At 47.1% G+C, this 26,372-nt stretch overlaps 1 protein-coding gene across 2 annotated transcripts; it reads right to left on the minus strand.

Annotated features, from left to right (window-relative positions):
• Window positions 1-541: 541 nt before the first annotated feature.
• TMOD1 (tropomodulin 1) lies at window positions 542-16,922 on the minus strand. 2 transcript variants are annotated; one of them, XM_057373053.1, is made up of 10 exons: window positions 16,772-16,922; window positions 14,758-14,914; window positions 11,556-11,675; window positions 8,583-8,672; window positions 8,008-8,138; window positions 6,352-6,459; window positions 4,746-4,889; window positions 4,177-4,321; window positions 2,934-2,999; window positions 2,101-2,160 (listed from the first exon to the last, which is right to left on the minus strand). In XM_057373053.1, the coding sequence occupies exons 1-9, from the start codon at window positions 16,889-16,891 to the stop codon at window positions 2,971-2,973; spliced, it is 1,044 nt and encodes a 347-aa protein (XP_057229036.1). In that variant the 5' UTR covers window positions 16,892-16,922; the 3' UTR covers window positions 2,101-2,160; window positions 2,934-2,970. The 2 variants fall into 2 exon arrangements, with proteins under 2 accessions (XP_057229035.1, XP_057229036.1); XM_057373052.1 differs by lacking the exon at window positions 2,934-2,999 and having other exon boundaries at window positions 542-2,160.
• Between the last annotated feature and the right edge of the window lie 9,450 nt (window positions 16,923-26,372).

Here is a 26,372-nt window from a genome sequence, read left to right on the forward strand (position 1 = left end):
TGCAGTCACCAGATGGCTTTTCCTCCCTTTTCCTGGAAAGCTGCTGGGCCAGAGATAAATTTGCCCCTAAATATCACCTTTTGTAGCTCCACTGCTGCACAGCTTAACACCTTTCACCACAAGGCCTGATGCCTCAGCGTGTCTCTGCTGCACCACACTCAGCTGTCAGATGCATTCTGCAGCAAAACAGCTCTGTGAGAATCAGGAGGAAGCTGAGGAACCTGGTATGATCCTGACAGCTTAATAYACCTTGGGGCTGCATGGTTAATTTAGGTGCTGCTGCAATGAAACACAGGACAAAGTTCTTGGATTTTTTTTCWTTTCCTTTTTTTCAAGGGCTGTGGTAATATCTGTGATAGTGCTCCCTGGTCTGCAGATGCATTTCCTTGCATATTAGCACCACCAGGGTTTTCCAGGATGAGATGCATTTACAGTCTTCTGAAACCAAGGGAAGAGCTGAGCCTGTGTCGTGCAAATTCAAGTGGTTGGCTCAGCTGAAACTGTGTGGCTCTGATTTGATGATTTAGTTGGTCATTTCAAAGTCTTCACAGTGCACATGGAAGAAAGTATCTTTTAAAGTCTGCCAGGGTTTTTTCATTTTAATGTTTTCAAGTATTTCTCTTCTGTATTCATTTTCATACAGAACTTGCACAGGAAGGAAACAAGCTATAGTGAAGCATTTTATGAGACACCACTGGTACATTTATTAACATTTGAAGAGCAACAAGTATGTTTCCCACATTGCTGAATAGCATTTCTCTCTGCTTCACTGGTCAGAGCTAAATCATCAGTGACACAAGCTCTGAAGAAATCTGTGGGACTTCTGCCAGAATGTGTAAAAGGCTGAAAAACTTCACTCTAACAGACATTTAAAGGCAGATTTCTAGCAAGAGGGAACATTTTCTGGATGTGTCATCCACCCAAGATAAAGGTTTCAGTACACCAATGCTTCATCCGGGAGACATCCTATTGATCAGGATACCACCCACATTAAGGGTGGGAGTCTTGGGTATGCTGGGTCCAGCCCACTGCAGGTCTGGGAGATACACAAGCCTGTGGGGAATTCCTCCCAGGCTAGATGATGAGTAGAGACTGACAAAAAACAGATCATATGTACTGCAAGTTCAGATTGGGGTGTTTCACTTTACAACGTTTCTAGGGTACAACATTTATTCTTGCATTTATGTGGACATAAGGGACAGCAGTAAAAGAAAGAATTCCTATCAGAACAAAATCTAATTAATGAACATGATCTTCTAGAGAAAACAGCAAAGGGACAGAATTTGACCTGTCCSCAGTGAATATCTGGACAAACACTTTAACATTAGGAATCTGAAAGGAGTGGGGAGTAGAAGAGAAGGTTCTCATTTGCCAATTAGTTTAGACAACTCTGGGGATTAGGATTTGCATCACACCTCTAAAGAATGAGTGTTTTCCTCACAGGTGCATGGGATTGAATGATACTAATCTAAACCACTTGATTTTAGAGACTCTTTTTTATATTTGGTGGCCTTAAGTTCCATTCAATCAGGAGGTGGAAATCAGTTTTTTCTAAGAAACACTGGGATATATCTGAAACAACGTCTCCAATGAAATGATTTGGCAAATGTTGGCAAAAAATTGTAATTCACAATGCTTGAAATTGGCCATGGTTCCAGATGTTAGAAGTGCTTGTTAAAATAGTTACTCCTCTGTAATTACTTGAGATCAACTTTGAAAAAAAAATAAAGTATTTTTTTAATACTTCTATAATTTGTGTGAAACAATTGTATCTTTCACTCATGCATACCACACCCTAACTTTATGAAACACCGTGCAGAAAGTTTATAGAAAAAAGTAATCCCCTTTAACAGTAGGCTGTACTTTAAACTGAGATAGCATTAAATTGATAAGTTGGCTTGAATAGTTTCCAACTACAGAAAACGTCAACAGTCCTACTGGATAAAATCTTCATAAAAACTACAACCACTATTTAGTTTAAACTGTTAGTGCATAAAACAGAACAGAGGCACCACAAATACTCTGTCAAGGCACTTTGCCTTTAGATTTCCACAGTGTAGCACAGATCACCGGGAATGACCTCCATAGCCAGGAACTACACTCCAGTTCTGCACTTGGGAAAAATAGGCCCATTCACCTCTGCAAGTCTTCTCTTCCTCACTGAAAAAGAARAGAAAGAGGAGTCAGTAGTGGCAATAGGAGAACGTGGATGGCTGGCTTGCCTTAGCAGCTGTAGAAAGGAGCTGAGATGTACTTTCTGCCAGGAAAGAAACAGGATAGCATCAGCTTCTCAATTCCTGCTTTAAGCAGCAGGCACAGCCTTACCCAGTAAAATCAAGGAAGATGAGATTTCTCTCTCTATGAATGTTTAAGGCCAGAAGCTACTTTCAGCCTTACTTCCCTTATTCTGTAGTTAATTATATTTCACAGTTTGTGTTTGTAACTGGACTTTGGCCAGTGCATCATCTGACTGATGTAGAGACAGCAGGAAACAGATGCCGCAGTTTTTCCTTTGCTAGTTTTTCCAATTTAAAATTTTCCTTTTCAAATTAAAAAAAAAAAAAAACAACAAAACCCAAAAATATATTCTTAAGTCATTTGGCTCCAGTCCTCTGATCACAGTTAACATTGTCAAAATAGTCTCATATCTAGTCTTAAAAGCTGATTTACACCTCTTGACAGCTACACTCTTGACTATTCAAGAAAAGTATTGGAAAAAGCCCTGAACAAAAATGCACAAAGAGGATGCAGAAGTTAGCTCATGAGGATGAACATAAAAGCCTTCAAGTCGGATCACACAGAGCATCTTAGGGAACAGAAGCTGTGGGACCAAAACCATGTTCTGGTAGCATCAGTTGATAGGAAAGAATGCTGGAGTAGAGCACAAGCAGAGAGCTATTGCTGACAGGGAGAAAAATAAAGTTTTTCTTTACTTAGACATTGTCCAGGTGTGGAGCTGAGATGCTATTTTCAGAGACCATCAGACCGATGAATGCGAACTGCAAACAAGAACCAAGTCAGACAACAAATGCAGATCTTACTGGTCAAAGAGGCAAGATACACAGCTCTTGCATGGAAGGCAAGTTGTAAATTCATCCCCTGAACAGCAGGAATAATCAAATACCAGATTTTAAATCTTTGAGCTGATCACTTTGAATGTCAGGTGCTGCAGCACCATTAAAAATCATGCTCCATTCTAAAGAGCAGAAAATAGCAAGCCTTTCCCAGTGCAGCACTCGAGTGATCAGGAATGCAACCAGAGACAGAATAGATACCCAGTGAACTCAATGAATACTGAGTATTTTGGGTGATCCCTGAAGAACTGGCACATACCCCTATGCTTGGCTGTGCTTCCTAGGAGCACAATACCGGCTGAAGYAAGATAGATTTTTATTTTTTGTTTATAGAACACAACAAATTTATCATCTGCCTAGATATGACAGCTGCTGAGTACAGCATGGTGGGTGCGTTACCTAATTCAGCRCTGCTCTGCTGGCCTGGCTTCCAGTGCTCTACAGCTGTTTGTAGCAAGCAATGGAAGGCCTCTGCCATGTGCTTTGGCTGAAATGGCATTTTGCAAACTTGCCCACATTTTGCTTTGCAAACMCTTCTGATCACATCATTGAGGGTACAAAGGTAACGCAAAGCCACRTGGTTTCCCACATATCCCTAGAAATAGTTCCAGTTGGTTTTGCTGAAGAGRGTGGGCCAAATCCTACTGCTGTCAAAGTTCAACTCCACTACTTTTCATCTCTTGTTGAAGTGGGAATGAAGCTGGAAGAAGACAAGYAATTGGCAGGAATTACAAATGCTAGCAGAACATAATCCATGTGCCACATGCTGTATCACAGGCTGTACTGAASCACATCAGCAGCTCTTGGTCTTTCCCAACAATACTCACTGTTACTGCAAAAAACACTGCCTATTCTGGGAGCTTTAGCTGTGTAGTGTCTCCAAGTCTGGAGTACAACCCATTGCCTGGACGAAAGCAGCTGCATTAAGGAACCTATTGGTGAAGGCTGGCTTTCTTCTTCAAGGGCAAAGCATCATCAGGCCCTTCAAGAGGCACTTACTAACTCATACATATCTTTAACATGAGCAGTTCTGCCCTAATCCCACAAGRAAGTGCCCACCGGACCTTCCCATGCTTCTTGGCTTGCTGCCAGCCTGACTCACCCAAGTCGTTGTTACTCATCATGGCATTGGAGGCGCGAAGCCGTGGACCTTGCTGAGTGAAATGGTACCCAAACTTCAGTAGGGAGGTGTTCTTCTCCAATATATTCGCAATTTCCATTTCTACTTTGTTGCCCAAGGGCTGACTCTTTTGAAAACAGAAAACAGAAAAGGAAGCTGTTCAGGCTAAAGGGAGATTCAGAGCAATCTCCACCCCTTTTTCTCTGGACCTGTGCTTCATTTGACATTTCTGACTTGGAGCTGGGAAACAAAACTGCTGGCCTGTTCCTGTACAATCGCTACAACTCAGTATCCAACTCCACCAGCGGATATTCCCACAAGACCTTTTGCCCAAGGCCTTTATTTCTTGGACAKATTAGCAGCTGATGGACATCAGGAGAAACTAGCACTTTGGTCTCCAGTCAGCTGTCCCCGAGTTCCCCATAGCTCAGCTGCTTAAGCTCTGGGTTTTTTGGGGWGCTACGCTTGCCCCAGCCTCTGCACCGTGGCACACTCGGTTCCCACCCCCAGGCCACATTCACCTGCCCAGCGCTGTCACCCACATGCTCTACCTGGTTGTCAATGCGCAGCTCCACAAGGGATGTGTTGCCCTCCAGTGCTTCAACAATAGCCAGGATCCCTGAGCCAGAAATAAAGTTTGACTCCACGTTCAGGCTCTTCAGTGTGTTGTTGACCTTCAGCATTTCTGCCAGGGCCTGTGGACAGAGGTGGGCAGGAAGAGCTGGCAGTCAGACAGGCAGGGACAAAGCACTGCACGGCACTGGGGCTTCAACTCCCCTCACCTCCAGAGGACTCTGGGAGGATCTGGAGCGAGCAGTTTCRCTGCCACCAGATGGAAATGCTCTTTGTGGGGTCGAGGGAGCTGGTTCCCTGCTGTTGCAGGGGGATTCTTGAACACAAGCATGCTGGAGTCCACAGCAAAACCTCGCACAGACAAACGCTTGGGGCTACCCCAAAGGTGACAGTCCACATTGCAGCTGCCCTGTGACAGCTTCATCTGTCCCCCTTCTAAAACCAGCATTGGCCCTGCCTCCATTCTGGTGACTCCCTGCCYGCCCTGCAGGGGTTGAAATGCTTCCCATTACAGTAAGGGGAGAGAGGAGTGTCTGTCTTAAACAACAAGGGATGCTCCACATCCAAGGTGTCCTCCCAAGCAGCATCACAACCATATTAATCATTGTTCTTTCCCTTAGTGGGTGAGACCAGAAGTGGGTGGAACACTCATAACCCCCAAAACCTGATCAAATAATCTCACTTCATATAAACTGCAAGGGAGGATCCATCCACATCATGAAACAGAGGCACCAGAAGGTGATACCCATGTGGCAGGGCTGACCTGCCACCACAGCACTTAGCCCCACAGCTCCCCCAGCCCAGCACAGCGCCCCTCAAGCTCTCACAAAGCACCTGTCCTGCCTGCACAGGCTTCCTGCCCAGTTTAGAGTGCCTGAAATAATGTAAGGGCAGTACTTGCCCTCCAGAAAGTTACTTTTCCTAGCAGGAAAGCAGGATGTGGGTGACTAAGAGCAAAAACTGACTGCAATGGTGCTGGGGAAGGGTGCAAAGATGCAGCCTGGAAGGTAGCACAAGGCCAGGCAGAATGGTTGGCTCGTCTCTGCATCCCCACTGATATTTCACATCACTCACAGCGGCCAGAAAGACCCGTTATCAGTATAGAGGCCACGTGTTAGGATATGCAGAGTCCTGCTTCTGCATGTGTCTGCCCAAGGAATATATGAGAGAGAGCTGGAGCAGACACGTGCGATGGGAGCAGCAGGTTGGTACACCTTTGTACCAGAGGAAACAAATCTCCAGAGAGAGAGACAAACTGCTTTCAGTAAACGCCRTTAGGACATCAGTTCTCGCCTCACGCTCCTTCCCCAAGAGCTCCTAGAGGACAAATTTGACACCATATGGGATAAAAGGACTGYCCTGAAATCTCCACAGATGAAACACGAAATGGAAGATCCAAAACCTGTCTGTTCCTGGCTTCTGCTAGTGCTCCTGAAATTGAAGAACTTGCACTGAACAGCCAGAGGTGCAGGATGTGCCAAACACGACACAAGGTGCAGAAGCAGTCAGTCAGCAATGCTGAAAATGCCTTGCCYGACAGCAGCTCCTGCCAGAACCCTGAGACCATGAGCCCACAGTACTTACAAAAGCAACAGGATCATTGCTCCGTGTCCCAACTATGCTGAACTTCTTCACGTACTCATTGTTTTTCAGTGCTTCTGCAAAAGCTTTTAAAGTTGGTATRGGAATATTCTGTGAAAAATGCAGAAAGCATGGGTTAGGCCATCATCTGTGTGCAATGAATATGCAACACATTTAAAAGACATTTTTAACTTCTCATCCAGGTCAAATTACCAAATGCACTGAAGTGATTCAGGAAGGGRTTGATAAATGTTTTCACAAGCTCTCTTTCTATAATCTGCATGGTATAAGGAGCATGGCAATATTTTTTAATCTTTTTTCGTATTCTGCTGAAAGCTCACTTTCTTGATKTGAAGCCACATCTCTGCTGTTTAATTGCTCAGAAATTCAGCTACCTAGGAATGCAGGTGTGGGGATATTTGTAAGCAGGATGGGAGAGCCTACAAAGCACTTCTCCTGCACTCTCTGATACGAGCGACAGCACTGAGAAACATTCCTGTCACGTTCAGAAAATTTCCACCTACGGGAACTGATCCAGAAAGGCCTGAAATTRTCTCCCTGTAACACAAATCACAGACACCTCTGACTGCTTTATACAACACCTTTCAGGCTGACATTTGCCATTGCTGTCTTAGCCCAGAAAAGAAATCCATGCTGCTTATTCCTTCAAGATGAGTGATTTTCACTTACCAAGCACTTTAGATTCCCTTTTCAGATGAGAAAATATGCACCCAAAATTTTAAGTGGCATCCTCACCTTGGATTTCTTGCCACACAATTTGCATCCCACCATGTGGAATCATCTACACTCAAGGTCATCCGCAGAGCCATAACACAGCACTCAGCATCTTAGAATCTCCACTGTCACTCCCCACTTCTCCAAACCCCATCCCAAAGTCATGAGTTCAACACACAAAAATAGTGCCTGCCTGCCAGATCCTCAGCCTTGTGTCCTCGAGGGATAAGGTCACTCGCCTAAATCAAACACATGAAAGTGAAAATACTTTTGTTTTGGAAAGGTGCAGGTAGCATGGCAAAAATGTTTTTGATGTGCACATGCAGTTAACATGCATCCATGTTCTTGCTGTTTAGCTATGTCATCATTCAACAGACACGTSAAATAGAAACTCTATTTTTTAGTGTGTGTATGTGTCCCAAAAGCAACATAARAAGTGGTGCTATGTCCTGGTTTGCTTTCTACAAGAAGTAAAAGAGCTCCACAGAAGGGATGGGTGGGAGATGGACTGGCCAACTGCAAGAAGGGAGGCTTCTTCATATTTTCATGGCAAATGTCTGGATCATGAAGCCTTTTTCCTCCCACCATCTTGTAATATACATCAACATTCCCTCCATCAAATATGCCTGACTAAATCTTTAAAGCAACCTAAAAAGGCTTTAACCAGACAGCCAGTTTTGGATCTCCCCAAACTATCCTCAACACAGCTCCATTCTTCCAGACACTTAGGGGAGTCCTCCTGCTACCAAACCCATGTCTTTGTCTCACMGCTGCCCACAGTGGAGATGGGAAGTGCTGGTGTGTCTCGTCTGGCTATATTTAATGTTATGATACTGCTCTGAGCAGCAAAACAGATTCAGTGTCTGTGTATCAGATACTTAGTCTTGTTACTAAGAGAGGAGGGTAGAAAGGAACACCAAATACCATGATATTGTTAAGGTTGACTTCCTCAAGGTCAGGATCGTTGCTTTGTATTCGTTTCAGAGTTTCCTCCACGTCTGTTGAGTTTGGTTCCTCATCGGGAACTGGTTTGTACTGTGTGGGCTTAATCACACCTGCAAGTGAAAASCAAGATGTGGAAATGAAAGCACACTGAGCATCTTTTCTTTGAGGGTGTTCCTTCTCTTCCAGAAGTGGAGAGGTGGAAGCAGGGGATGTGGGAGCGTGACCTGACAGAGACTTGAGATGAGAGGTCCCTCTGCTGGGTCCAACCAGCGCAGGACAGCCAGTGCCTGCTGCTGTGTGCTGTCAAGGTCCAAATCTGGGTGACAGAAGGGACACTGCCTGCATGGGACTGTCCCCTGGGCTCCCAGGTGGCACCAGGGAAGTGCTGAGACTGCACTGACTGGCACAGGGCAAGGATGCTCCAGAGACGGCCCCAGCAATCATGGGCTGCTCTCACATGMAGGGCTCCAACTTTCAGTCTAAGAATAATTACCACTTTGCCTCTGCTGGCACCTTCAAAGTCAAATAGCCTGCYACCACTCTGAATCACTTACTGTTGAGCCCTTCTTTGTTGACGATGGTGCTGCTCCCCAGTGCCTCGTAGTACTGCTGGTTACTCATCAAGGTGTGCATGCCAAGGATGGCTACAGAAAATGGAAAGGAGAACATGACTTACTGCAGGCTCCAGAGCCAGCAAAAGACACAGATGCTGCCTGGCATGGGAGTTCACAGCATGTTACCTTTTACTGTGAAGCACAGAACAACAGGCAAAGGCAGGACAAAGCCTGCCAGCTGACATAAATATACAACAATGCTCAAATGTGCTCTCTTGTTTATTCCAATGTACCATKACCCATGGGAAAAGAGGAACATCATCTTGTGGACAACAAACTGACAAACATTCAAGGCTTCCCAGTAGCCTACCTGACTCAGCATTATACAAAAATAATGAGGAGAAGACARTAAACCACTCAGAAAAATGCCATTGGTAGGCTTTAGTATAAGGCCAGTCCAGCAGGAGCCTGCACATCCTCGTCACCCTTGCTCACCAGATAAGTGCCACACACTTCCACAGCCCAGTTTGGAGATGAGCTGTGCCCTGAATGGAGCCAAACCCATCCTAAGGCAGCAACACAGGAGGTGACTGTCACTTGAATCATGGCAATGCATGTGCTTTGACTCAACAACAAGCTGGGGTGGTGAACTTGGAGCATTTGGAAGGTGACATTGTGAGAAGTTAAAGCTCTGCTGACTTGGTCAAAATGTAGAGAGTGGTGGCATGAACACAATTCCAATGCTGGAAGAACCCAAATGCCAGACTCAGCCCATTTGGGTCTCTTGGCCTCAGGACTGCAAAGCCAATTAGCAGATGGAAATTGAACCATGTCTGGTGGCTCTGGTGGTGTTCCTGGTGGCTGCAAATGACCATTAAGAAGTACATGGTTTAGAAACTTTTGGACAAAGAGTCTGTTTCTGAAAGTAACCCTGCTACTCACTGAAAGACAAAGTTTGATAATAAACTGGTTATCAACAGCTTTTTTTTTAATAGCTATATTTCTTTAGCTTTCTTGCTAAAGAAAAATGCAGACACATGAATAGTTGTTAAAACAGCCCATTTAAACAAATCTTGACAAATCTGGATAGACACAGTTGAGAAAAGAATGTATTTCRCCCTAAAATCCAAGCATGCCATCACAAAGGCACTTCTTAGGCTTGGTTGGCACCAGTCTGCCACCATATTCTGTTGCTTTGGACAAGAAGGGCTGGAATTTACAGGTGAAAGGTATCCTTGAAGCCCAGCACATGAACAGGATCTCTTACGGTGACAGCTCTTTGTGACTCTGTCTGGGTCRCACAGGCTGGACAGCCAGCAGCAAAGTGCACCAGTGAACTTCCCCTGGCCCCCAGCACCTCCCCAGCTGGGTCTCACAGAGCCAAGCAGTCTCCATCTGAGTGAGCTTGGACGCTTTGAGTTTGCTTGTATTTTATCTGGCCCTTTTCTCTGTCATTTTCTCGCAGATGGAATTTTCAGGGGTGCAACACAACTTGGAAAAGTAAATTTGTAGGTTCAGCGTTTTGGGAACACTGATACTCCCCTAACTACAGCTTATTTGGACAATGAAATCTCTCCAGCAGGCAGGAGTGTGAGTGTCTGGACTGCAGAGAGAGGCAAGGATTTTCTGTCATGACCACGGGTTTTGGGGACTCAGGTTTGTGTTGGTAGACAAGAGGGGCTCATWGTTTCTAAGTCTGGGGCTTCCTGTATTTTCCAAAGGAACTCAGACGAAAGAATCCCATTTCTGTCTCCCCCACCTGACCAAAGACATAGTAGCCCTTCCAGGGCTACCTGGGAGCCACACTCCTGGCCTTGCCAATGAACGGATCCAACACACTGTAGCTCACAATGATCCCTGCTGAACAGGCAGGAGCGAAACGAGCTCCTGCTAAATGAGCCCTGCTAAGCGGCAGGAGCAACATTGTCACTATCAATATTGAGATTTTAGCACAGCTTGTATCGCATCAGGAGTCCTGCTGCTACTGGAGTCTATTCTCCCAGCAATCATAGAACAAGCTGCCCTGAACAGCATTTCACTGTGACAATACTTGTTGCACAGAACTGCAGCTTAGAAAGACAGATTTTATCGGATAGGGCTTTAYAGGACTCTAGATTAATGGTCGAAAGGCAAAATCCAGAGATACAATGCTTGGCCAGGTACGTTTGTTTGGGAGCCTTAATGCAGAAACRCATTTCTAACCAAAATATGGAATTATGATTTAGAAGATGTCTAGTGGGTGTAGTTATTCTACAGATTTTCTTACAGACTTCTAGCAAGGAAGACACTGCTAGGGAGCACGGAAGTCTGGAGGAAACAAAACTGGAAGAAGAAGCCAGTATCACTGAAATATTCTTTGACTACTGGACCAGAAGAGCACGTGTGAGCTTGGTAAAGCACCATGGAACGTCCATGTGCTCCTTTGGCCAAGGAATGTCCTAYCCCAAGCACAGAGTCCACACTATGGGCTTCAGCAAGATACCGATACAGTCTTCTGACTGACTGACCACACAAATCACAAGAAATCCACCACCTAAAATGTCTCGAAAAAGCTCCTTAAAAACCAGCAGGCCTGAGTGATCACTGAAAGGCTTCTACCACCTGACATATCCTTTAATAGGTTGCACAAGGAATCCACATTCTCACTGGGCTGCTTGTTGACTGTTTCCAGAGATTTGGTTTGAAGAATGCTGTGCTCTTGAATGCACAGGCTGAAATTAGGCAGAGACAGAAGAGGTCAAACCACACACTGTCCTCTTGGTAAATCCTTCTTCTCCCTCCAGCTTTGATCCACACTCCTGGTTAAATCACACAGGCTGAGAGTAGCTTCTTTTAACAAATAAATTCTGCCAGAGTTGACAGCATTTAGATAAACAGCAAAAAGTGCGACAGCTCATTTTCCCTGAAAGAATAAAAATAAGGGCCCTAGTAGTCAAACAATTTGCACCCCCAATTATTATGAAATTATTTTACCAGCAATGTCACAGAGCTCTGCATCAGAGGCATTAGCAAGGGCTTCCTCCAATTCCGGCTCCAGAGTCACACTTTCCAAAACAGGATCCATCGGCTTCTGCTTGGGAATCCAGGCTTTTCCTAGAAATGCAAAGTGAGGTCACTCTGGGTTATAGCTACAGCTCCGTGTTCACAGCAACCCGTGCAGACACATTTCCATGGTTGGAGATTAGAAAAGGAGAAAGCACAGAGTAGAAAGCACAAGAGAAAAATCAGAGGAGACTCTGAATCCCTTTCCATCAGCTTGGTCTGAGTGCTGCGGAAACCCAGCATTGGTACAGGGTCACAGCTGTTCACAGCACAGCGCTCAGAAAGCCATCCACAGCTGACCCTGCAGGTTCTTCAAGCTTTGAAAGCTGCACAAAAGGGGTGAAGGCACTCGAGAGAGGCGGAGGGATGGTGGAGGGGTCTGGCAGCAGGCAGAGGCAGCAGTTCAGGGAATGCATGGGATGCAAGGAAAAGCAGGCTTAGGGCAGCTGGTCTAGCTCAATCTTGCTGCAAAGGACGTGCCAGRTGGAGACTCTCGTGCTTTGTCTCTCTGGACAGCAAAAGGCCAAAGAACAGATCTACTCCCTACAATTCAAAGGTGCAAATCCACAGGCCCAGCTGGTAATGCAAGCTCGTCATCTTAGCTGCTTGCTCATGGCCTTTTCCTAAGGGGAATACCCACATGGACAAAAGGCTGGAGCTTTGAATGGATTGGGTTCCCTGCCAGTTCGCCATCCCATCACCTGTGGTATTCACTGGGCAAGCCATGACCCTTCCTCTGCTGGAGCTGGCTGCATCCTGGGGAGGCAAGGGGCAGTGGATGCTTGATGGCCCTGGACAGCTCTCCCAGCTCCTCACTGCTCCCACTGCCAGTGGGCAGCAGGTTCTTCTCAGAGTCAGCACACCTCAGGTCTGAGATTTCACAACAGGGCATCCACCTGTGACTGCCCAAAGGAAAGGAAGAGGCTTGTGATGTTTTAACACACCATAGCAGGGAGCAGTCTGCTGGGTGAACCCAGCCTTGCTGGGATGGGAGTAGGAGCCTCTGGGAACATTTTGGAGCAGTCCCCTCCCCTAAAATAGCCCAGGATCACTGAGGAGATAGCGAGTGCAAAAGGCTTGGCCTGGCATGCCAGCCGGGACTATTTTTGTCACTGATCTGAAACCAGAGTCAGCGGCACCAAAGGGAGAACCAATCCTGCTGCTCAGGGATATGCAGAAAGAAGGGGCTAAATTTAGCCTCAAGGAAGAAGCAACTGCACCTCAGACTCCCCTGGGACAAAATGGAGGCTGCCACAGCCTTTTGCAACCATCTCCTACCTGTGAGCTGCCACCCTGACACAGAGTGCAGGAATCTGCCTCCTGAGACACAATTGCTCTCACGAAAATAGGCAGTGCCATGTAATTGCACAGCCAGGCATCTTCTGGGTAGCAAAATGTCTGCCCTGGCTTGGTGTGGAGATCTGGAACCTTGTCCCACCAGCTGCATGTCTGGGCAAAGTGTGTGTGCTATCTGCTGTGTGCAGCACCTTATTTCTGTTGTCACACAGTAACTCCCGACCCCTCGGTGTAATCAAAACTTCTGGGGTTTAATTCTAATTTAAGTTTAATTATCTGAGTTAATTTCTAATGTTTAGATAGCTTTGTATCTCAGCCATGCTTTGTTACAAGGTGGAACTTTAAACTGGACAATGTGTGACAATGACAGTGTGTGACATTTTACATCATAACGCAGTATGTCTGCACGCCCCAACTCCCACCCTGCCCARCAGCACAGCCAGGGAGAGCACCTCCCGTGGCAAACAAGTAAATCACCTTCCAAAGTGCAAACGTGGTGATTTATTTACAGCTTCATCACAGCTGTGAGTAYTTAATTTATTGTCTCTGGCTCGCAGTCAATATAAGTAATGACTTCTCTCAACAGCGTGTTACAAATAAAAATATGTTTAACAAATGTGAGATCACAACAGACTCAAGCATGACTCAAACTGCCTGAAATGCCTCTGTCCCATGGAGAACGCTGCTTCACCTTCTGGGCTAGCCAGGCAGGGGAGCAGCACTGGAGCGGGGACATCTGAAATTTACCAAACCAGTCCTCCTCACAGTACTCTATTCATTTACTTCTCTCAAAGAATACACTTTAAAATCTAAAAATACCGCCTCAGGTTTTATTAAATGAGCAGATTTAGCACAAGCTCTTTTTAAGAAAGCCATGTRGGTCAGTAAGGAGGCACGTCTCAGAAAGATCTCTGTTAGGAAACACGTTCACATGCCCACACTTTCATRCACTTCTTTTTTTGATACAGGGCAACCATTAGCATGAACAGTGCACAACCAGATTTTTGACTGCAGGGGCATGATGGTATGGAGGGAGACACAGCAGCTGAAAAAAAACKGCTGAGAAGCTCCTGGAATGCAGAGACAGGGACTGACCACACCATGTCCCATGTCAGATGATATTCAGAGTTCTAATGGGCACAGAAAGTCACTTGGATAATGTGTCACATACAAGGAGAACAGGAAAAGACGCCAGAAGGAGAGGAAAGAAAAGAGGCAGAGGAAAAGCCTTGCTCACAGGTCTCAAGGCCATGCAGAGCAGAAGTGCAGCAGGGTACAGTGCAGGGAGACACAAACATGCAACCTGCAGGAGACTGCGAGATAAGGCTGGGATTGTCAAGAAATGATGAAAATTAGATGGGGACTGCTGTGACTCATCACAGCTGTGGAGAGCTGAGGAGTTTCTCACTGGTGAGACGCTCACAATGTTGGGATGGAGTGTAAAAGGCCATGGTGAGACACGGAGAATAGCGTGAGGAGCTCACAGGAGAACAGAGCAGAGGAGGGACAAGAGAGGACACAAGATCATTTCTTTCCCAGAGCCTGATTACAGGTACAGTGGCACAGGGATGGGAAGAGGCTGCACTGGGGTACAACTTCTGTCCAGCACTTAACAACACATCAGGTGATGCCCAAATCAGCAAGACGGGCACCCCTTGAGCACACCCCAGTTTGTCAGCCAGCCTGAGCTGGGGCTAGACAGCAGAGAGAGCACATTCACTGCCCCAGTGGTGTCAGAAAGAGGTTTTATCAACACAGGTCAGACACAGCCCTTCTGCTGTGCACCCACTGTGCCTTCGTCATGACGCACCCAGCATGGCACAAAGAATGACCATACCTCTCTTTTCGCCTGTGTAAGGAACCAAGTCTTCTCTGTCTTTAACATCCTTTGCCTGCTTTTCTAGGTGGGCCATGAGTTCCTCCCTTTTGAATGGGCCAGTTGGGGGCTTTTGTGTYTGATCCCGCTGCCTGAGCCCCGCTGGCAGCAGTGCATTCTAGACATGGAGGGGAGAAACACAGGTTATCTCTGCAGGCCATAATCCCCATCCATCAAACACCTTCCCCTCTACGCTGCCCTCATCACACCATCCTTCTTCCACATTCCTGGACAGTTTGCTTCTCCTCATGTCAAAGCTTATCTTCACCCAGCCCCCCTGATTCCCACATCATCCCAGACATACCATGCTCCTCCCCCCTGTAGTTTGAACGCTGCAACATCAGYCCCAGCCCTTTCCTTCTGGAGGCCCTCAGCCATCTTCTCCCCACTATATGAGTCTCTCCAAGTGCCCACCATGCCCCATATGTCCCAGGAAGAAGCAGCTCAGTTAAATCTCATKATTTTTGTCAGAGCAAACCAGGGAGTTACGGTGGTCTCCTCTGCCTGTCATGATTCATCACAAAACTACAGAGAGGGTCTCGCAGAGAAGGTTACTTGGTTGCAGAGCAAAAACCCTGTTAACCTCAGCCTTTTTCAGCCTGCATCCTTGCTATTCAGTCACATAAGCCACCATGGTTCGTGCCTGACACATACGGCACGTAAACACCTGCTTATATTTAAATATAGAACAGCCTTAATGCAGTAAGTAAGACTATTCCCAGATTTGACACTAAGCATGTTCTTTAAAGCTTTACTGGATAGAAGTCAACATTTACTTTTTAAGACATCCAAGGTGATGTTGAGCAACGCACTGATTTTTCCATGCCTGMCTGATAAAAGTAGTTCATTATAATTTATATCTGAATCAGTGAAAAGCCTGGGAAGGAAAATTACTGATAGGAAGCAGTTAGACCCAGGCAACCTTGGAGGGCAACAGAGGAGAAGTGTGTGAATTGCACAGGCAGGGAGGCATAGGAGACAGCTGGCTTCCTCAACTTCATGCTGTGAGAGGCAGCCAAGCAATTTTCAAGCACAGGACACCTGCACTGACAGATGTCCATAATTATTTTAAATTTCTGCATTTTTCACAGGGTGCTGTCTAACTCTGTGTCTTCGGAGGTGGCTGTAATCAGCCCACCAGCAAACATGCTTAATCCTGGGAGAGATGGCTTGCCAGCTCTCAGATATTTTCCTGCATTGCAATTAAAAATACTGATGATGCAATCTACACCACKCATCATTTACTCCAGAAACACTAACTGCATGTTGCAGGAACAATTTCTCACTTGGCAGTGCCCAAACTCCTCGAGTAACATTGCTGTAAGGCAGAGGCCTGCCAGTTGGCTCTGCACATCCCCTGCTACAGGACAGTGCTGGCTCCAAAAACCTTTCACCAGCTTGGCACCAGCAGACCCCATGTTTGCGTATGTGCAGCTCCTGCTGATGTTAGGAGGTTGCTAAAAATAAACTGTCCCACTTTGCAAAACTCTGGGATTTGGATTTCTGCCTAAATGGAGGAAAATACAGACCTTTTGAAGTTTGTAACAAAAAAAAAAAAAAAAAAAAACAAAACAAAAAAAAAAAACAAAAAAACCCCCCAAAACACAAAAAAAAACCCCCAGAAAACCCTCAAACAAAGCAACACACAAAACATTCCCTCCAAGGTGGCCTGGTCAGAAACAGAGATCAATTTTCCTCCAGGATTACTGCCCTGGACCAGCACTGGCTCATGTTGGTGCTGCAAATGACAGCTCATCCCATCTGGGAAAGGGCAGGAAAACAGAAACAGACACACATATAGACTGTGCTTCCAAGGGTAAAAAATTCTTCTGCTCATCTGCGGCCAGTCTCTTCCATTCTTGCACCAAGTACAGGCTCTGCARAGAATCCCACTGAAATACAATTTACTGACACAGCCCAATCCCCCACAATTACTAAGATTCACTACGTAACATTGCAATTGAAAATTACTTACATCAGGATCCAGCTCTTCCAATTCATTCTCTAACTTCCTGAGCTCCTCTTCTGTCAGAGCTCCAAGGATCTGATCTTCATCTAGGTCTCGGTATTTTTCTAGCTCCTTTCTGTAAGACATCTTAGAGGAGTCTCGTGGATCTCACTTTATGCTGAAAYAGAACCTGGTAGAAAAACAAGAAGTGTTATCACTGAACACATGAAGCACGGTGCTGCAGCCTGCCTGGCTGGGAACACTGAACACCCCAGAGCTGCAGATTTATGCTTACARCACAGCTGATTTCAAAAGATTGCTCAGGAGCCCCCATCCATATCCTACATGGCMCATGGACCAACTCCGGTAACGCATTGTCCTGTCACGGATTTATGGGGTGGGACTGAGGAAGTTCTTTGTATGGGACCCTGGCTAGAGATGTCTTTCTGTAATCAAAGCTAGATGTTCATGAAGTGTCCTCCTAAGCATTTATTTCTTTGAAGGACAATAAATCAGAAGTTATAAAGTATGCAGCTCTCATGTCCTTACAAGACCCCAGTAGCACTGCCCTGCACATGGCACTCCAGGTAACATTGTCGCCGGATGAGAAAACAGATTTGTAGCACCACTGAGTACCTCTGAGCCCTGACAACCTCCATGAGGCTACGGTGCATGACATTTCTTCCTGTGTTTTAAAGTTTTAAAGCCACAAGGAGATCAGGAAGTCTTATCCCCTCAGGTTCAGGAGGCTGCTGGTTAAGTGTGCTATTTAGTGACCCACCTTCCCTGAGACAACACATGTTTCCACCACTGCCAGCTAAGCAGCTGACCTGTGTGCTGCTGCACATTCTAAACCAATCCTTCAAGAAGAGAAGTGAATGGCCTATCTGGATAATCCCTGCTGACCCCGAGGTTTGGCCCACGTCTCTTCATATAGCATGCTCARCACAATCACATGCAGGTAACCAGACATCTGCAGGCAAAAAGACTCCAAAGACAATGGYCAGTGTGTTTAAAAGATGCTGGTGAGTTAAAAGTACACTCAGTATAATATGGAGCAGCGTATCCAACTCTGCTCTTTCTCTGACAGTCTCCTGTTCCACAGCACTGTCTGTATATTTGCAGTTTTTTGGCTCAGTTTTTGCAGAAATACTGAACCCTAGATAATTTAAAGTGACTTTCCTTGAAGTTTTGCTTTTCTTCTGAGTGAAATTTGCGTTAAAATAACAGCAAGACCTGTACGTTTTTTGAAGAGCCAAACATGTTTTGAGTTTCTATAAATGGTCTCTTTTCAGCTCCTGTGGAGCATCAGAGCCCTACCCTGAGTCAAATCTCTCCAACTTTGCTTGTCCTCTCAGATTATGCTCTTATGATCATTCTTCTTTAGTGGAGAAGTTTCTTTATACAAGTTACAACACAGCTGCTGTTCCAGATAGGAAAATTATCTTTAGCTTGGTCACAAAAGGGCACAGCAATGCACACATGCTTGCTCAACAGCAAGCCCTTAAATTTAGAGCTGTCATCTGGCCAGACATTTGGTTCCCCACTAGCGCCATGGCAATTCCTGCATCACTCGCATTCCTGCCACTCACCACTTAGGAGGTGAAGCAGCGGGAGATGGGGCTTTTTTGATGGGAGGAACGGCCCCTGAAGCTCCCTCAGCTGGGAGCTGAGAGGGTGAAAATCAGCTTTTTKGATTGCTCCAGGTTGCAGCCATTAACCTGTGGGCACCGGAGCAAAGGGCAGCCAAGAGGGAGAAGGGGAGGCAGGGGTGGTGGGGCTCAGTGGGCCWGGCAGAGTGAGGCAGAAGGAACCCCACATTCCCGTGCTTCATCAGCGCCCTGGAGCAGTCAGTGCAGGGCTCCCTGGGCTGTGAGGCTGGCGGGCAGCAGCCACACACCAGCCAGCCCACGAGCTGCGTCCAGCTCAGCCTCTGCAAGCCTCCCCTTCCTGCAGGCAGAGAGAAGGGCAGAGCCTTTACTGCAGTTACCCACAATAACTGGTGCAGGAGATCCTATAAAAGCAGCCTGGACTCGGATCTGGAGACGTGCTGCTCCACTGTGATGTTAGACTGCAGCGCATGAACCATGACTAGTGTGGATTTCATACACCACAGACAGCACTGCCCGTTCTGCTGTGGAAGGAGCTGGAGCTTGGAGCAGGCAGGAAGGCAAAGAATAACCCACCCCAGGCTGCTAAATTCCCTGTAATGGCTTAAAATACCCACACCTGCCACACACATGGCAATCTCTGCCTTGGCATAGGGAGACAAACACGAGGACAGCTATTCCCAGAGGCAGGCACAGACCCTTCCCAGGAACGCCGGCCAGTCTGCGAGCAGGGGCCCGTCTGGGAACAGAGCACAGCCCCGCAGGACTGACCTTGCTGCCCCACGCCAGAAGGACGGAGATGTCAGCACCGAGAGGCGAAAGGCAGGACAGACGTCGGATGTCAGCGCGCACAGGGAATGCTTCTGGAAAACGCTTCGGGTTTCAAAGCGTCTTGCAGAGMTATGAAGCTTGGTCTGCATATAGCAAAGGCCCTGAAGGTTGAGGACAGGTGCAGAGCCTGCTGAAACACAGCTGAAATCCCCGTGGGGAGAATTTCGTTTGCCACATACCCCAAAGAGAGCTGTCAGGGGCACAGTGCCCTCCCAGCCTTGCGGGTGCAGCCGGACAGCGCTAGCTCCTCGCACAGCTCTGCAGAGAGTGCACGGGGAGACTGCTCTTCAGGAGCACCAGCCTTGCCCGTGGCAGCAGGACATTCTGTACCGCTCCCCTGCCACAGAACCAGCCTCGTGTCCTCCAGCACAGCCTCCAGGACCAGCATGTTCGCTGGCTCTCCCTTATCTCCGCATCCCAGGCCCCTTCTACCCTATCTTGCTAATGAGTGCTGGGAGAAAAAGCAAAACAGCCCATCTGCTGTAAATGGCAAGAGGGCTTTGTACTGCCAGTGATAAGAAAGCAGGTAAATCCTGCTAATTATAATTGTTTTCATTTGCACAGAGTACTGAAACACACCACCACAAACAGCTCTCCCTGACTTGTGCCAGGGCAGTTTAACACAGGTCCCACCTTCACCTGAGCTCAAAGAAAACGAGATCCTTCAGCACAACTTGAGTTCTCACTCTTTTTCATTACACCTGTCACTTTGCCTTCAATCAACTAAGGACGCATCACAAAGGAATATATATGCAATATACAGAAACTGCGCCAGACTGACACTACTGCAAATTTAAATCCTCGAAATATTGAAATTCGTATTGACAGCAAGGTATTAGGTCTCCTTGTTCAAAGTGTTTGTCTGACACATGGGAAGACAGCCCAAGCACTTGCGAGCACACAGGCTGGAATGCAGAATGACCATTRAAACTGCTACAGGAGAAAAGTTACATTGGATGGGAGAAAATAAAAGGTGACTTGCTGGGAATACTATTCTCACCATGAATATGAGAAAACAAAACAAAACGAAACAAGAAAACATTTGTGATCATGGCAGGGATGGAAGAATTTCTTTCTGAAGGGTTCAAAAATGCTGAACAAACAAATGGATGCTGAAAATAGGTGAAAATGAAAAGCATCCTGTACGACACTGGAAATAATCTTAGCACTGGTACAGCCCCTCCTGCAGCACCATAACCTTTTTGGGGTACCGAAATCTGAGAGCAGCACCAATGACTGCACAGGGAGGTGGCAGAAACCCTTCTGGGAAAGTGGCCATAATGTTTCACCGCCAGCTGCAGGCAGACACCAGCACATGGCTGTGATCTTCAGGAGGGCAGGAGCATGGCAGCAACAGGCCTGGGCTGCTCAGGGAGGCTGCAGAACAGCCAAGTACTGCAGAGCCAGAGGGTCTGCTGGGTCATCCCCCCTGATCCCACAACCCCAGGAAAGAGAACGAATAAGAAACAACTGGGCAAAGGACAGGAATGGCAGCAAGACAAATTCCAAGCAAACACAGAAATGCCACAGGGAAAGCCACGGWTGCAGTGCCAGGCGAGCTGTGTGACACCTCTGGCTCACCCCGTGCCGGGCATCTCCCCGCACAACCTGGCCAGTGTGCCAACACCAGCACGGTGCAGAAAGTGCTACCCTTCAGACCTTGGCAGGSAGACAGCACATTCAACCTCAGAGAAGGTGCACAGGGTGAATCCTGCTGCCAGCCCAAGCCAGCCCTGGCTCTGGTGGTTGGCACAGGCTGCAGCACCTGTGCCATCCTGCCCAAGGCTCGGCATGCGGGAAGGTTCGGTGCATCCTTAGCCACCACCACACCCAACAGCCACCAAAGGCACAGGATGGGAATTGCAAGTACTCTGCTGCACAATGGGTGACATGGCTGGAAAAGTTAACATCCTTGCCCCAGACTACCCTCAAATCGACCRCAAAACTTTTTCTGTGCTCTGAAATGTGAAAGCAAACCAAGGCACTTGGGTTTTGGGATAAGGAGGTAGCCAASAATGACCAGCACTGGTATTGATGGTTCTTGGAAAAACTGCCAAGTTTGAAGCAGAACTCTTTGCAGGAAGAAAGCTGTTTTTAAGGAGTAGTTAAGSCAGGAATTAATGCCATGAGGGATGGCTTGAGAACAGTTCTTGTTTGACTCACATAGGATTTTGATTTATGAATTGTTTTTTTATAACTTAACTATATATCTGAGTCTAAGTTTAGAACTAATATTTTTGTAGTATAAAAAAATCAAACCAGTATCAACCAAGCCYTCTGTATTTGCCACAATTGTCTTTTTTCCCCCCTCCTTTTAACTGCAGGAAAAAGAAAATGYTCTAACACTGTATTTGGAGTGATAGAGAATGACAACTGAGGAACCAAACATAACCAGTTCCCTGGAGTTTCAAAAACTGACCAACAAATTATGGTCAGATCCAGCAGCAAAAAAGGGAAAAAYGCATATCAGTTCCTACTGAGACCACAATCTAAAAACACGAATCTATGTGAATTTTGCAAAACCCAGTAAGAAATCAGAGCAGAGCAGAGGAGAAGCTGGAACCATCCCCAGTGTCATCACACAGCCATACATAACCAAAGCCTTCACTGCTGGGTGCTTGCTATCACTATTTACCACTCACGAGGGAAGTCAGTGCAGGTACAGGAGGAATGTCTCCTCTCAGAACACAGGTACAMACATCACACCTGGGCCTCACTATCACTCCTCTTGCAGACACTACCAGAGCCCAGTAATGGCCTTGAAAGTGACCACATGCCCTGCACCTTAGGTACAGACATTCAGAACTTTACCCCACTTCAAATTAATATTGTTGTCCCTAAAAGCCAAGTCTTCCGTTCATAGAAATGAAAGGAAAACAAATATCTAAGGCCAGTCCTTTAAGGGAATGGTGTTCTGCACATTTTTGTAGATCCCTTTTCAGGCAGATTTCATTTTCTCAGTCAGAGAGGAAAGCCATAAATGCAGATCCAGGCTGCACTCTGGCCTGCTTGGGCACAGCCTCACTACCTTGAATGCACAAGTTCACCCTAGATAAAGGTACAAAAGACTTTCTACAGACTCTGCTCTGGACTTGAAATCCAGACTCCATTAAAAAGTGTCTAGCCAGGAAACCCACATGGGACACCTGCTTAGCACCTCTGGGGCTGCAGCTGGATGCTGTGTGCAATTTRATGTCCCCTAGCAGAAGATGGGTCTTTCCAAGCTGAACAAACAAAGGGAATGGGACTATTTCAGCCTGGAGAGGGGAAGGCTGGAGAGGAATCCACTTGCAGTGAGTGAGTCATGTGCTGCCTGAAGAGAAAGTAGAAAAAACWCAAATTCATGTCCTGGATGAGGAGAGTGGACAGAGAAAAGACAGAGGGTGCACCAGAGGTGAGAAGCTCTGCCATGTCAGATGTGGAAAGCAGAATACACTCTCATTTGCTCCAGGCAAGTCATCCATCATCTAGAGACAGTGAGGCACTCTTTGGGCACATGGCAAGAGGCTCATGCTCAAGGAAATCCAACAGCAAATCTGCTGTCCCTTCAGGAAATTCAAACTTTCTCCAGGGAAGGTCTGGGTTTCCTCCCACCCATCAGCTGTTAACCTAAGGCATCCTGAAATTCATATTTGAAAGAAAACATCTGGAAGAAGAAATTTTGGGTCTACAAAAGCATGGGACTCTGCCTCTCAAAGTGACACACCATGCAGAACACATAACACGGTCTGGCATTATCACCACCCAAAATCCTGCAGCAACGAAGTTCAAGAGGTCATAGGCAAAATTTACTGATGATGTCACTTCATTCCCATGGATATTCCCATCCTGGCACTTGACAGCTCCACAGCAAGCGGTTTGTTGTCTGAGGTCATGCACACACTAGGGAAGGCTCCTTGTGCTTGAGCTAAGTGACCTGTCCCTTTATCCACTTGTGCTGAGTAAAGTCTCACACTGCTTGCGTTCCCCTGGGTCGTCTTCTCAGCTCACCCAGTGCTAACCCGATATCCAGAAACTGCTTCTCTCTCCTGGCCCTCCTCTTGTCAACACTCCTGCAGCTTGAAAGCCACACAACTCAATACTGACTCTAACCAAGCTCTTTCTCATCAGCAAATAGCCTGCATGACTGGTGACCAGGCCAAGACCTGCCAAAGCCCAAACACAAAATATCCCAGCTGTATCTCCTCACTTTACGTATTTTCAAGATMCACACTTGTAAACACAGTTATGTGTTCTCCTATTTGGGGTGAGGTTCTCTCATGCCCCTGGTATGCTTTCAGTTGCTTAATTACTAATCCCCGTGAAAAGCATGTGGGCACACTTGGGTCATTAGTGACACTGCACTCAGTTCCTGCKCTGTAACTTGAGCCTTTCMACTTGGAAGCTTCACAGCCAGCACAATCTCCTCTGGAAATTGATCCTGGGTTTCTTTCCTGAGTTTCTCTTAGTCCTCAGATGGACACCGCTGATTCTCTGGCACATTGTGGTTTTGTAGGGGACCTGATGGGTGCAATGGGAACGCAGGAGTAGAAAGGCTCCTCAGATCCTCAGACAGGCAATGACCATGTCCTGTAAAAGAGCCCTGCCACACTGCCAGAGTAATCCACCTATGTCTGTCTGCATGTCCTGATCCCACCCCACTGCCAGTGTGGCTGAAACTCAGCGAATGGAAGTGAAATGCCCGACCAAGGTGCAGCTAATAACCCTAGATAGGGCTGTCCCAGCAGCAATGAGTATATGCTGCATGGTGTGCACCAAATATGAATGAGGCACTTCGCAGAGGCAAGACATCACAAAAMCACACAAAAACCTGCAGAAACAAAGAAAGGAGCTCCGGCTGGCAGAGCTACCAAACTGCACAGTGCCGGATTGGCGAAGAGCTCTGGGGAAGCATCACTGAAACCTTTTTACCATGCTCCTCCCCAAGCTGCTGCCAGCCAGAGTATCCTGGGATACGTACTTGGTCTATATCCTGGGATACAGACTTTTGTCTGACCCAGGGTCGCCTCTGCTATTTATTTATCTCATTGACCATGGAAAAGTAGGAAGAATTCCCTCTGAGGAGAGTGAGCARCTCTGAGAAAAGGCTCCAGGAGGTGGGTTCTCCATCTCTGGCAGTCTGCAGACATAGCCCATGTGAAGCCCGTACCTCCCTGTCTGAGGAAAGGTTTGCTGTGAGCYGGAGTTGAGCAAGAGAATCACTGGGCCTCCCATTGTGCTGCATCCGCGTGCCCAAGAACATGGGGGCATTTATCACCATGCAATCATGGAACACAACTTTATGTCCTGTTTCCTCCAAGAGCCTGGTAGATTTTACCAATCAAGGACATTTTGTCTACAGGTCTGTGCCTGACCAGAGGAGTGAAGATAAAATCCTCCTAACTCATGATCTGCAAATGGCTGCCAACTACAGAGGGGTGAAAAAAAATCAGAAAGCAGATCACAATTTCCTTCTCCCAAGCTGTGCTTGCACAAAAACTCCATGCACCTGAGAAACAGTGAAGAAGTGCATAGAAAAGTAAAARAGTTCATCTGCAAACATTAAATTTAGTAGCACATCACTCTGGGGAATGTGAGCTGCACATTTGGCAAAAGGAGACTTTCTTAAAAAAGGATAATTCGGGATCTTTTGTAAAGACAAATTAAATGCCCTTTGGATGAATGAAAGTAAAACTTGGGAAAAGACCAGACTGTTTCCGTATCAGTTTGACTTTCCCAAATACTCTAAGGGGGGGTGAGGGGCAGGCARCAGATTTCCAATATTTTGCAAAACCACAGTATCAGGAGAAAAGGTAGCAACTATCACAGCTGAGAAGTGTGTGGAGAAGAACAAGATGAGTCAGGYTGGAAAACAAGGCAGTGCTGAAGGAGGGGTGGGGGAAGAGCCCTGACAGGGGGAAAACAGAAATGAGGAGCAGCAAGCCTTGATGCAGCGTCCTTGCTGGAATACCCAACTGCATTAGGGCAACAGGTACAGAGCCGTCAGGAGACAACAGTGCACTCGTACAACACTCCAAAAAAGCATTTGGCTCTGGGCACTGCAGTGCCAGCAAGATGGTATTTGGCTTTAATGCTGTAGCCCAGATCCTTCTTTCCAGAGGGCAAAAGACTAAGAGCTCACTCCTATAACCCAAAGCAGGGGCTGCATGCCCAAAAAGTCTCGTGCAGCATCTGCTCGATCAGCCAGTCTGAGAAAAGGTGCCACTTCTCAGCACAAAACCTCTCTCTTTGATGAGAAATGAGGAAGTYACTCTTCACTCCTGAAAGACCTGACAGGTCACACAAGAGAAAGGGACTGTATAAAAAAAATTGAAAAAACAACCTCAGTCACGTGGCTAAGCACCCTTCTGGCTCAAGGCCCAATACGCAAGGAAAGATGAAAAGCAAGTAGAGAAGACCTCCACATAAGGGTAGAGCAGCTGGCTCTGAAGGGAGGCAGAGGGCAATGGATTCTTCCCAACAAACCAACCATGACCATTTCAAAGGCAGAGAGCAACAGATGAGCACACCAGGATGGCACATGAGTGAGAGCAGAAGCTGYGTCCATCGAGTGAAGAAAGGTTATCTTCGGGATAAGCAGTGCCTTTCAATCAAGGAAGTGACTATTTCAAGCTAGAGAAAAGTATGGYCATGGAAAATACATCACACGGCCTCAAGGAACCTTTCCCCCTGCCAATTTCCACTTTTCCCGTACAAAAGCAGCACAGCTTTCTAGTGATCCATTATGCGAAAAACCATTTCCTAGAAAAGCTCCCTGGACTACAAACACAAACAGCAATAAACCAGAACTCTCGGTCCCCTTTGCAACCTGCCCAGCACGGTGCAGGCCCTCTCCTCCCACCGTGCCGCCGGGATCTGCCGTCCATCCCAGCGCCTCCGCCGCGGGCCCTCCGGCCGCCCGAGCCCGGGAAGCCCCGGCTCCCGCAGCGCCCGCCGCCGGCTCCGCGCATCCCGGCTCCTCGCTCCCGCCTCCGGGCACGGCTCCCGGCAGGCACACAAGTGCTGCCAGCCAGGCAAAGGTGCGAGCAGGCATGGAGGCAGGGAGGGAAGGAGGGCGACCCAGCACCCGGGAAGCCCGCTCTCCGGCGCGCTGGTCGCCGCTATTTCTGCGGAGTCGGTGCCGCTCGGTGCCGGCCGAATATTCTGCCCAATATGAGGCGGGCCCGCCACCCGTTCGCCCGCTTACC

Source organism: Malurus melanocephalus, unplaced genomic scaffold (assembly GCF_030028575.1).
Source record: "Malurus melanocephalus ecotype Western Australia unplaced genomic scaffold, MMel_1.1 scaffold_184, whole genome shotgun sequence".
Lineage (NCBI taxonomy): Eukaryota > Metazoa > Chordata > Aves > Passeriformes > Maluridae > Malurus > Malurus melanocephalus.